Source organism: Acipenser ruthenus, chromosome 26 (assembly GCF_902713425.1).
Source record: "Acipenser ruthenus chromosome 26, fAciRut3.2 maternal haplotype, whole genome shotgun sequence".
NCBI lineage: Eukaryota > Metazoa > Chordata > Actinopteri > Acipenseriformes > Acipenseridae > Acipenser > Acipenser ruthenus.
This window is the reverse complement of record NC_081214.1, coordinates 6,329,468-6,342,904: the sequence shown is the minus strand read 5'-3', so window position 1 is coordinate 6,342,904 and position 13,437 is coordinate 6,329,468. Positions and strand designations below refer to the sequence as shown.

Genomic DNA, 13,437 nt, shown 5'->3' with positions numbered 1-13,437 from the left:
ACGTCTGTATGTCAAGAATAATACCATTTATCAGAACACTACAAAACAAATGTTTCACGTGAAAATATGCATGCAATACTGAAACACCTTGGGGAACTTCGGCTGGGAATATTGAATAGAGCATGAGCTCGGCACACAATTGAGCTATATTAGGTCTAAATGTACAGTTTTGAAAGAAACACATTTTAGTAAACGTGTATTTTCAGTTTATAACATCATGACTGGTACTACACTACATAGGTTAAAGAAAGCTCTCAGTTTGCTTCCCTTCATTTCAGGAAGTCTGCTACTGTTTAACATCAACCCCAGCAGTGTCTTTGGAGTCAAAGCATGGTACTGACTGCAAAGCATGCCTGTCAATAGGGGAAGCAGCTGGTTAGTAATAGTGACAGGAAATCAGGTCCTGAAAGGGTGTGGACAGTTTCACTCTCCAGGTGAAGTGACCAAGGACACTTGAAAGTGGTATCTGTTCAATTACGGCAATTTTCAAAAACCTATTACTCGCTACGTACTGTACATTATTTTTTTTACTGTCCACAACCAAGTTGTTTCCCCACTATTTATTTTTTGTGTTACCTATTCTACACAGAACCTCAATGTATCTTACTCGATAATTAATTGTTTGTGTCTTTTTCTGCTCTAATTTGTTCTGGTCTGAATCCCCCTTTGAAGCAAATAAATCTCTGCATGGCTGGCTAGTTTTAGTGACACGTTTGGTTTTTGAGGAGCTGCTGGCTATCGATTTATGGAAATTCCTTTGCCTTAGGACACCCACACGCTTGGGTTATAATTAATATCAAGGCCTTTGAGTGAGGGAAGAAATGTGTAAAAAAATATTCAGCTCTCTACCTGTCACCTTTTAGCAGGCTGTAGAATAAATGTATCAGTGTACCTTGGACTATGCTGTGGCAGCTGTCAGTTTATCTTTTGATCAGTGCCATTATTGTCACACACTGCTTTGCTGCATGAAAATTGTTGAGTTACATTTTATTACCAGCTCCTGTTTAGGTGTCAACTCGGTGTTGTCCTTGCAGGTTTGAAAAGTCATTTTCCAATCAATAAATCTAGCTGTGTTCATCTTTTTTTCTCTCTCTCTCTCTTTCGCGGACAAAATTAATTCTGCATTTGAACACTGTGTGATTGGATAGTCAGCTCAATTTGAAAAATGACTTTTAGTAAGAGAACTTGTAACATGTTTTCTTAAGCATCGCAGAAAAGAGCTGTCAAAATAAGAGCGGGAAAGGTCTAGTCATTCCTTGAGGGGGTTTCCTAACATAAAATGTCAACTGCAAAGATAGACCAGTGTTATAGAACACACCATTTTCTGTTACAAAAAACCCAGGCACACAATGGTGCATTTTTATGTGGACAGAGCGTTTGTCACAAAGCATATAGACAGGACAGGGATCAATTTTAATTGCTGTGATATCACAGGTTCACAGAAAACAGGGAGCAAAATAGCAAGGATAGGGACGGTTTTTGTTCATAAAAACAGACTGCTTGTTTGCTAAAGCATTTATAAGCACATTACATTTATAAATAAACAAACTATTATTTATAGTGTTTTCTCTGGAAGCTTTTCAGCTGCAGATTTCATTTTGTTGTTCTTTTTGCTTGTGGTGCCAGTCTGTTTTCTTATGTTTCTGTTTTCATATGTCCCCATAAACATTATCCCAGGAGTAATTAGTCTTCACTTAATAGCTTTCGCCATTAAGCCATTAACTGACCAATTTTCAGTGTGGTTTATATGGTTTTATATGAACTAAATACACCCCTGCTTAAAGATACAGCATATTAAAATAATGGTAAATCACAGAGAATATGAAAAAGTGTTTTAAATGTACCATGGTAAACCACTATAGTGGTTCAGCTTTGTGTTACTGTACTATAGTAGTACTGGAACTGCTCTGGGGGTTTAGATTTAGATACTGGTGTATTGACTTTAATACCATTCTACAAAAACAACAAAACAAATAAGACCAGTGGGCTCCCGAGTGGCGCATCCAGTAAAGGCACTCCGCGTGGAGTGCAGGATGCGCCTTATAGCCTGGAGGTCGCAGGTTCGAGTCCACTGCCGGCCGTGGATGGGAATTCCCATGGGGCAGCGTGCAATTGGCTGAGGGCCGCCAGGGGTGGGGAGGGCTTAGGTCGGCCAGGGTGTCCTTGGCTCGCCATGCACCAGTGACCCTTGTAGACTGGCCGGGCGCCTGCAGTCCAGAGCTGTGTGGTCCTCCAACGCTGTAGCTCTGAGGTAGCTGCATGGCGGGCCTGCAGAGTGAAAAGAAGCGGATGGCTGACGACACACGTTTCGGGGGACGCGTGTGTTAGGCATTTCAAATTGGGGAGAAAATGAGGTAAAAAAAAAACAATTGGCGATTCCTAATTGAAAAAAAGAAATAAGACCAGTAACTTGAAAATGTGGTGTTCCTTGTCCCCGCCCCAGGTATTCAGAAGAAGAAATCAGGCAGAAGGTGGGCACCTTTCGGCAGATGCTCATGGAGAAAGAAGGAGTGATAACCAGGGAGGACCCACATGCACGCTTCATGTAAGTACAGACAGCTGGACGCAAGCAGAAATATAATCTGTACTGAAGCACAATTCTCTTCACTTTAACACAAAAACAATTACATATACGCAGTGTGATTCCACCGGGGTGTTTACTAAAGCATTCGCTGCACCCATAAGAACCTTGACTTGGTTGGCTTACCAGTTTGTTTTTTGTTACCATAGGTAGTATTAGTTGCATGCACACAATAATAATAGTGGTATCTAAGGACAAACCATTCACATACAGTAAAGTGTATCGGCAGAGAATGTGTACCAGATGGCTAGGATTTGATCTCCACTTTTTAAAAACATTTTGACAGAAAAATAAGCTGAATATAGCTATTACCAGAGAACTGGCAAACAACCAAAATTAATCGATTGTGGTGTTTTGGGAAAGCTTTTGTGATTTGTCTAAAGGTACAGTATCATGCAGATGCAAATTAAATTAAATTCATGTCTGGTTACTCAGTTATCTGCTGCTAAACCAAAGTGTCTTCATTTTTAGGACTGATTTTAAAAAGAGTTCATTTTTGATAATGAGGATAGAAGAATATATTCTGATCTGATAGTGCAGATGCATGAAAATGATCAGATGGAGCTGTTTCCATTTGAAAAGTGAATTTTTCCTATGACAATGCCTATGAAAGCAATTCTCACTTTGTGCCATAGTTTTTTTTCTAAAGCTAGTGCATGTGTTGCTATTTTTATTCTCCAGCCTCTGTATTTTAGAGATAACTAGAGATACGTTGAGTGTGTGAGGAGTGGATAGAATCAAAAACACTTGGCGGGCTCTCTGATTATAGCTACTAGTGCGTCAGACTTTCCTATTTTAATGTCCTGGATTTAAACGAAAAGTTATTTATGTGCTGCTTCTGCTCTGAGTCGGGCTCCAATGGAATCATTCAGTGGCAGGCTGTACTGTGAATGGAAGCCTTTGTGACATTTGTTTATTGAAACATGTCTTAACATTGCAGGATAATCTGAAATCCCACTTGTCATGTAATTTCCAGTACTTTTATTAGATAAAAAAGACAACCATTTCTATATTGCTTAAAGCAGTGTCCAGTTCCTGTTTAGAGAAAGAACGCACTCCGGTATTCCAGGTTTTTGCACAAACCATCCCTGTCAGTTTCTCTCTTCCCCTCCTACTCTGCAATGAGATGGATGGATTTGTATGGTGAAAGACAGAATTTCTCTGCTGTTAGGTTTACATATCTGTCGCTCCCGCTCGCATCATTTGATAGAATTGCGAGTAGGCTCAGGGACAGGGGAGGGGAGGCTGCAGAAAATCTCTAGAAACGTCCTGGTTCTGTAACAGCATCAGGGCCTGGTCCTTCTCCTGGGAGACAGCAGTCCAGGGGATTTTCTTACTGCTGCGGGTTCCCATGGAGGCACATTGGCTGGAGTGAATCTGCAAGGAAGTGCTTTTCCCCTGACCCAGCATGCTGCCATTGCAAATGAATGCCTCGTATCACTGACACAACCAGAGTGGGATAGTAGAGAGTGGGAGAGAGAAAGAGAGGGGGTGGAGGGGGGGGGGAGGGGGGGGTTAGCTGCACTGCTGAAGCATCCTCGCGTTTTGTCTGAAGCAGGCCTGTGGAGTCCATTTTCCAATTTTCACCGAAGAAGGTTTGTGAGTCATGGTTAATGCTCAGAGGGCCTTCATAACAAGGACAGAACAGAGTGCTGCCTGTAAGCACACTGTAGCAATGGTGAGCCTCACTCCCAGAAACTCTCTCACAGCCTTCACCAGCAGGTTAGTATTGCTGCTTTTCTTTCAGGTAGAACATGAATGAAACAGGGCTATTAGAAAGGAAGCCGATAATAGAAAGGAATATTGTCAAGGCCCTGTGTCAGTATTTCCCCTCATCGACTGTGGCAGCTCTGATTAACAATACTGGAAAGGTATAGGCAGATAACAAAACACACAGAAATGCATACAGTGCAATCAAATTCAAAGCTTAATTATCACTTGTCCTACTGTGAGCTGATCTAGCACTGTGTTTTTAGTAAAGCAGCTACCACGTTGAGGCAGTCAATGCTAACATGAATAGGATCTCAATAGTAATTTGTGTTTTGTATAATATTGTTTTTCAGTTTACATTCTTAGGGCAGGCTGGATGTGCTGACTGAACTGCACATTACAGTTAGGGATGTGGAATACGTAAATTAGGACAGAAATATCAACGCAACAAGAAGAAATGTGCAGCAATGCATCCTGTGTGATCCTTGTTGTTTAAGCACATACTGTACTGTATGTAAATACATTAAGACGCTGTTCTTATTTACTGTGTTGCTAATTTTTGCTCCGTATGTCGTATAAGCATAGTAAATAAAAGCTTAGTATACATAGTAGTGTGCAAATCAAGATTCGTCATTTATATCCTTTATATACCTACCTGCATGAAAACAGGGTGTGAGAATTTCAATTTCCGAGATAGATTACCTGTAACACATGAGAGAAAAAAACAACAGCTTGGAGGTAGGTGTGTGTATGTCACAAGCTATTGAATGTTTCATAATCTTGGGGGACAAGGAATCTGCCAGTCCAATTGTTGGTCTGAATGTTACACTAAGTTTGTACATCTATCTAGCATACTTGCCAATATTTGGAAACTGTTCAGCTGGGGGGGTCATACGCATCATACACATACGTATGATGCGTACAGCATCAGGAACCATATGACCAATATTTAATTTTTCAAACACTCGCTCCTGTAATTAATATATATCTAAAAGTTGGGAAGCTAGCAATGAGCTACCGAAAATAGTTTCCATCACTGTCATGTACTGCCCCTCTTTTCTGACTGTTCAGCCCTGACCGCTCTTGCCCTGTCACACTTCTTTCTCTGATATGTGTCTCCAGGCCATTGGTTCTTTACTTCCTTGACTACAATTGAAATAAAAAGTATATGCTTGTAATAACCTACACTGCACAAAATCGATGTTTTCATGTTTTATAACACATATCATTCATGAACAAGTCCATGGCAATGTCTTTCCATATGTGTTCTTTTTTTCAAAGTCTTTGTAATCTATGTTGGATTTATCATAAAGTAATTTTTGTTTGGCAGCACACACAATTAGATTTTCCATTTTGTTCAGGGAATTGCAAGAATCCACGTGTCTTCCCAGTCGTTTTTCATTGGTCAATGTCATTTTTAACGCACATCAAATCGAACTTGTTTCGATTCCAAAATTGACGCTTCACCGTCGTATGACAGTTACAGACTCGGTGTGCAAGCTGCAATAGGGAAAGCACGGCTGTCTTAATGGATTTTCCAGGTTAATTATTCAGTCATTCAATCAATATTTAAAACATGCTAATAATTTATGATACGGTTAAAGAAGCTCTTGTTGTACAGTTTAAGTGGCAGCTGTAAAATCTAAAACAACATATTATCCAGTAATGTGTGTATATGCATATAATGCTCTACAAGTTGACAGATGCATTGTTGAATTCCCACATCTTTTAATACCGATCAAACTGCATTGTAATTATTATTATTATTATTATTATTTATTTCTTAGCAGACGCCCTTATCCAGGGCGACTTACAATCGTAAGCAAATACATTTCAAGTGTTACAATACAAGTAATACAATAAGAGCAAGAATACAATAACTTTTGTTCAAGCAAGGTACAAGTGTGACAAACCACAATTCAATAATACAGCAGATAATAGTGATAGTTACATCAGGATATGATTAAATAGTGATAGTTGCATCAGGATGTGATTAAATACAAAGTACTACAGGTTAAACACTTGGCAGATTACAGTATTCTGAAGTACAGGATTAAATGCAGTAAAATAGGGGGCAGATAAGAGCAAAATAAAGCACATTTACATGAAGGGTGATAGTGTCCCAGGGGAAAAACAGAGGAGTTCTACAGGTGCTCTTTGAAGAGGTGAGTCTTAAGGAGGCGCCGGAATGTGGTCAGGGACTGGGCAGTCCTGACATCTGTAGGAAGGTCATTCCACCACTGCGGAGCAAGGGTGGAGAAGGAGCGGGCTCTGGAGGCAGGGGAGCGTAGCGGAGGTAGAGCTAGTCTTCTAGTGCAGGCGGAGCGGAGAGGTCGAGTGGGGGTGTAGGGAGAGATGAGGGTCTGGAGGTAGCTGGGTGCAGTCTGGTCAAGGCATCTGTAGGCTAGTACAAGAGTCTTGAACTGGATGCGAGCGGTGATCGGGAGCCAGTGGAGCAAGCGGAGTAGTGGAGTAGCGTGGGCGAAGCGAGGCAGAGAGAACACCAGGCGGGCAGCAGAGTTCTGGATGAGCTGGAGCGGACGGGTGGCGGACGCAGGGAGGCCAGCCAGGAGGGAGTTGCAGTAGTCTAGGCGGGAGAGTACCAGGGCCTGGACCAGGAGCTGGGTAGCATAGTTGGTGAGGAAGGGTCGGATAATTGTTTTGAACTGTGTACCACTGTAATGTACTGTACCTGTCAGAACATTGTAATGTACTGTACTTGTCAGAACACAGTCACTGGTGTGTAGGGCCACCAAGGGTAGCCTGGACAGCACTGGTTAGGTCTTACGGTTCTGCAAGGTGTTACATAGTTCATCTTACAACAGGGAGATGCTGCTTTTATACACTGCCTTGCCCTTAGTTACACTGTGTCCTTTGAATACTCTGGAAGGCTAAGTGAGTGCCGTAGAATCACTGCGGATCAATGCTGCACGATAATGGAATCATTAGCCATGCCAGAATTTTGCAGGAATGGTTTGGCGATCATGACAGAGACATCTTCCATGGCCACCGCAGTACCCAGATTTAAAGCCTACTGAGCAGGTTTGGGATGAACAAGAACAACACAATCCTCTGCCTAGCTGTCTACAACAACTGTGTGAGATATTAATGACTGGATGTATTTCAATTTCTTGTTACACCTTCCAGCGCTCTATAGAGTCTATGCCACATTGTGTCAAGGCTGTGATCAGGTCCTAATAAAGTGGCCAGCCAGTTTATATAATAAAAATGAATCAGTCAGATGAGTGAGAATCCACTAAATGCACACGAAAGAAAATGATGGTAAAATATGGTAAATGCATACAATAGAAGGGCAAACTAAAATAGTAAGCTTTCCTTTGGGTCAGAATGGCAAATTACCCAGTTGACAAAAACACCAATAACTGAGCTTTTTAAATGCAAAAAAGTGCAGTTTCAGAATGACAAAGCATTTGCAAAACAGAATGGAAGCGATTGATCTGCAGTTTCAAGCCAATATTGGTATGAAATAAATGATTTCCCTTCTGTTCCGTGATACATAAAGCGCTAAACTGCAGGAACTGACATGCAATTTATTGGAAGAAATGGTATTGTTCTTCCTGATGTGTGCCTGCGGTGGAGTCCTGTGACTCGTACATCACACTAACATGGGGGTGCAGAGTGAACCGTTTCTCAAGGCAGCATACAGGACAAGCAAGGGGATTCAGGAGGTCAAACAAGAACAATGCAGGAGCCATTAAAGATAACTGTATAAATGGGTAATTGTATGTAAAAATAATGTGATATCTTGTAACAATTGTAAGTCGCCCTGGACAAGGGCGTCTGCTAAGAAATAAATTAATAATAATAATAATAATAATAATAATAATAATAATAATAATAATAATAATAATAATAATTGTATCTTGTGGAAAATAATGACCTGGGTTAGCTGACAGCAGGATCATGTTGGAAGCAAAGCAGTATCTGCAGCCCTTGTGTGATACTCGAGTTCCGTGCTCGTTGATGCGTTAGATGCCATAGACCAGGGGGTGATTATTGGAGGCCATGGGTGGTTTGTGTAAGTAAGCTCCATGCTCCGGGTGCAATAAGTTCACTGTTGCACACAACAGAGTAAATGTCATCAGTGACTGGAAATGAAGTGTGGGATCATGAGGAGAGTGAGGAACCCTCCAGGCTTGAATGAGTCACTCTACCACAACTATTTTAAAGTGTGGAGGATGTAGAAAGGAATGCATATTAACCAAGCTGCCCACAGCTTCAAAAAACCATATACAATGGATCTCCACTACCCACAAGTATAAGGACACATAAATAAATGCAGGCATTTGCTACCTGTATTATCCCACTCAGACCGCTAGCTTACTAAATACACTGATAGCCATGAACAGATAACTGAGTGATTATTTATTAAATTACTAGAAATTGTGTATTTTGCTTTTTGTTTTATTAAAAGGTGGTTATAACTGTCTGTAAGGTTTAAACATTAAGGTAAGCATGGAATTAACTACTTTGTTACACAATACCATTTATTAGTTCTAAATACCAAACATTACATTCTATATTGAACATTATTGTTTAGATACAATAACGTGCCACTAGCATAACAGAGATAAAGTAATCGATCAAGTTACCTTCCCCACGGAGACAGCTTCAGACACTACATCGATGTTGTTGATGATCTGGAGGTATTGGGAGTGCTCTGTATGCCTCCATGCCTGGTATTTATATTCTAGTAGGCTCAGAGCCTACATGAAGATAGTTTGTTTGTGTTATCTTAGTTATAGCTGTCAGCAGGAGAATTAGTTATTCATCTGTTACTCTACTCAGGTGCAACCAACCACAAACTACTCTCTTTACAAGGTCACTGTGGTTAATTGTTTACCATAGTTCTCCCTTCTCATACATTCCTGCAAATACCTTATTACTTAACATTCTAGGCCTAAGGCCAAGTGGGTCGTTGCCTTAGCAACTGTACTTATGCCAATGTCACCTCAGCAAACTGGTTACCTGTCATTTATTTTTTTACCTATTTTTTTTTTTTTTTCCAAAACTAAAAAATGTATGCTGATGAAAATATGCACAAATGAAACTTAATAAAAGCAATGGTGTTTTGACTGGAAGACTTTTTCAATGTGTTCAAGTTGGAATACTTTGAGATTCACTACATGTACCATTTTGGAGTGTGGACTCCACCGCTGGTTGATAGTGTGAATGGTCTCTTAATGGTCACATTAAGGGGAGTGTGTGTGGGTGCTAACATTTTGAGTGTCCCCCAGAGTGAGATTTGTCAGCTGTGTAATGTTTTAACATGCCTTAAATGTGTCCATTAGCATTTATAAAGGCACAACACGTTATTAAAACTAGAATGGCATATCGTGAAATCCATGATAACCGTGAAAAAGAAAAACACAGCCTTACTTATAAGCCTCTCATGGAGACAATCATCCAAACAAAGGTAAAAAAAAATACTGGTTGGTAGAATATGAGTATCTCAAAAAGTGGGCTTCCTCTGTTTCTCCATAGCATTAATCACAGAGCCCACTGCAGCGAGGATCAGAGAGGGGAGCTGAGACTGGCCGAGGGATATGTTGAGGGATGTGACTGCTATGACAGGGAGGCAGCTAGCCAACGAGAGTACAGGTACGTAGGGGTACAAGTTCTGCAACAGGCACACCAAATACTAACGCTTTCCCAAAGGACAAAACAACTTCATGCTGCCATATTTACTGGATTTATTGGGAGAAGAAAACAGTTTTCTTGATTTATTATTATTATTATTATTATTATTATTATTATTATTATTATTATTATTATTATTATTATTATTATTATTATCATTTATTTTGTATGTTTTGGGGAATTTTCCCACACCCAGAAAGTTAACGGACCACACGCTGCCCTCCGGCAATTACTGTTCTTTTTATATTGTGATTACTGTAGGCTGTGATTACTAAATCAGTTATCAGCCAGACCTCAGACTTCATTTTCACACAAATAAACAACAGCGCTGTGATAATTCACTGCTGTTCGTATGTGTTTAGAATGAAGAGCAAGTCAAGCACTTCACCCTCACCTCCACCCAAAAAGAAAAAGAAGAAGAAATCTGGACACAGGAGAAGCCGGTACGTTGCATCTTTAACTGCACTGTTCATTATAACGCTTTATTAACTTCAGGTGGCACATGCAGTGTTACTGTGTTACAGGGGTTGCACGGCGGCTGTAAATGATAAGGCTGTAAAACCCTGTAGTTTGCACAAATGTAAATGTTTACTAATAATGATGATTTAGTTAATACTTTTTAAAAATAATTGTTTCCCTTTTTATTAGGTTATAAATGGGTTACTATGCTAAATGAATATGTTAATAAGCTAGTATTAAGAGAGGGTCTGTAAAAATAAAAAAAAGTGTGACCAAAATTTGTAGTAAGTCACTTTTTTTGTTAGTGGGTGTCAGTGAAGGCTCACATATTACAGTGAAGATACGTCTTGGTTGGTGCCCAGATCTACTATCTAATTTTATCTTAGCGAAAGCCGAGTCCATTATTAGCATGAAATAAATAACAGCTACTCTCATGTAATAAAACTCAATTATAGCAGTTATAAAACCCCCATATTGTGTTTAGATCATCTAATTATCTTCTTTAGAGGACCAGTCGTTAAAGAAAAGGGCTTGTAACCAGAAGGTCCCCAGTTCAAATCCCACCTCAGCCACTGACTCATTGTGTGACCCTGAGCAAGTCACTTAACCTCCTTGTGCTCCGTCTTTCGGGTGAGATGTAATTGTAAGTGACTCTGCAGCTGATGCATAGTTCACACACCCTAGTCTCTGTAAGTCGCCTTGGATAAAGGCGTCTGCTAAATAAACAAATAAATAAACAAATAATAATGTGTAATAATGTAGTACATAGATGTAATTGCCTGGTTATTGGGAAACACAGTTATTATTATTATTATTATTTATTTATTAGCAGACACCCTTATCCAGGGCGACTTACAATCATAAGCAAATACATTTCAGAATCACAGTACAAGTAAAAATACAATTAAGAGCAAGATAAATACAATGACTAAATACAATGACTTCGGTTCAAGCAAGTACAAGTGTGACAAAATACAATTCAATAATACAGCAGATAACAGTGACAGTGATAGTTACATCAGGATATGATTAATTACAAAATACTACAGATTAAACACTTGGCAGATTACAGTACTCTGAAGTACAGGATTAAATGCAGTAAAATAGGGGGCAGATAAGAGCAAATAAAGCGCATTTTAAGGAAGGGAGATAGTGTCCCAGGGGAAAAACAGAGGAGTTCTACAGGTGCTGTCTGAAGAGGTGAGTCTTAAGGAGGCGCCGGAATGTGGTCAGGGACTGGGCGGTCCTGACATCTGTATGAAGGTCATTCCACCACTGCGGAGCAAGGGTGGAGAAGGAGCGGGCTCTGGAGGCAGGGGAGCGTAGAGGAGGTAGAGCCAGTTTTCAAGTGCAGGCGGAGCGGAGAGGTCGAGTGGGGGTGTAGGGAGAGATGAGGGTCTGGAGGTAGCTGGGTGCAGTCTGGTCAAGGCATCTGTAGGCTAGTACAAGAGTCTTGAACTGGATGCGAGCGGTGATCGGTAGCCAGTGGAGTGAGCGGAGTAGTGGAGTTGCGTGGGAGAAGCGAGGCAGAGAGAACACCAGGCGGGCAGCGGAGTTCTGGATGAGCTGGAGCGGACGGGTGGTGGACGCAGGGAGGCCAGCCAGGAGGGAGTTGCAGTAGTCTAGACGGGAGAGTACCAAGGCCTGGACCAGGAGCTGGGTGGCGTAGTTGGTGAGGAAGGGTCGGATTCTTCGGATGTTGCTCAGGAAGAATTGGCAAGTGCGTGCCAGAGTGGAGATGTGCTGGGAATAAGAGAGGCAGGGGTCCAGGGTGACTCTGAGGTTCTTAGCGGAGGAAGAGGAAGAGGGAGAGAGTGTGGTAGATTCCAGAGCAACAGAGATAGAGGGATCAGAGGAGGGGGAGGAGGAGGGAAAGAAAAGGAGGTCAGATTTAGAGAGGTTGAGTTTGAGGTGATGCGAGTGCATCCAGGAGGAAATAGCAGACAGACAGGTAGAGATACGGGAGGAGATGGTGGAGTCAGAGGTGGGGAAGGAGAGGAAAATCTGAGCATCATCAGCATAGAAATGGCATGAGAAACCATAGGATGCGATGAGGGGGCCCAGGGAGCGGGTGTAGAGAGAGAACAGGAGAGGACCCAAGACTGACCCTTGGGGGACTCCTGTTAAGAGAGGGTGAGGTGTGGCGGTTGCTCCACGCCAGGTTACCTGGTAAGTGCGGTTGGAGAGGTAGGAGGAGAACCAGGCCAGAGCAGTGCCAGAGATCCCCAGGTCAGCGAGAGATGATAGTAGAATAGAGTGATCAACAGTGTCAAAGGCAGCAGAGAGGTCGAGGAGAATTAGGACAGAGGAGAGAGAGGCAGCTCGGGCAGACTTAAGTGAGTTGGTGACAGACAGGAGGGCGGTTTCAGTGGAGTGAGCAGAGCGGAAGCCAGATTGGAGAGGGTCAAGCAGAGAGTGGTTGGACAGGAAAGCAGAGAGCTGGCGGTGTACAGTCCGCTCGAGGGTTTTGGAGAGGAAGGGTAGGAGGGAGACAGGACGGTAGCTCTGGAGGGAGGTGGGGTCGAGGGTAGGTTTTTTGAGGAGGGGAGTGATAGAGGCTTTTTTGAAGCCAGAGGGAAAGAGACCAGAAAGTAGAGAGGTGTTGAGAAGGGAGGAGATGAAGGGAAGTAGAGCAGGAGCAGCAGCTTGAAAGAGGTGAGTGGGGAGGGGGTCCAAGGCACACGTGGTGGGTTTGTGACCCTGGAGCAGGGAGGAGAGGTCAGAGTCTGAGAGGGGCAAGAAGGTGGAGAAGGAGGGTGAGTTAGTAGGGGATGCAGTGGGTGTAGGGGTTGGAGCAGGAGGGGGTGCGGGGGAGGGAGAGGTGTTAAAGAGTTTGTGGATATCTGAGATTTTAGAAGAGAAGAAGGAGGCAAAGTCATCAGGGGAGATAGAGGAGGGAGGAGGAGGGGGGGAGGGTTTAGGAGGGAGGAGAAGATAGAGAATAGTTTCCGTGGGTTGTTAGTGAAGGCTTGAATTACAGATTGGAAATAAGTACATTTAGCAGAGAAGAGAGTAGTGGAGAAGGA

At 42.1% G+C, this 13,437-nt stretch overlaps 1 protein-coding gene across 3 annotated transcripts in view; it reads left to right on the top strand.

Annotated features, from left to right (window-relative positions):
• LOC117430657 (serine/arginine repetitive matrix protein 3-like) overlaps positions 1–13,437 on the top strand; it is an 83,609-nt gene that overhangs the window by 42,905 nt on the left and 27,267 nt on the right. For all 3 annotated transcript variants that reach the window (XR_009308935.1, XM_059000805.1, XM_034903055.2), the window contains 3 exons: positions 2,444–2,545; positions 9,797–9,913; positions 10,315–10,395. Coding sequence is in view for 2 of the 3 variants with exons in the window: in XM_059000805.1 (XP_058856788.1) it covers positions 2,444–2,545; positions 9,797–9,913; positions 10,315–10,395 (300 nt within the window). In the remaining variant the exon portion in view is untranslated. The remainder of the gene's footprint in view (positions 1–2,443; positions 2,546–9,796; positions 9,914–10,314; positions 10,396–13,437) is intronic.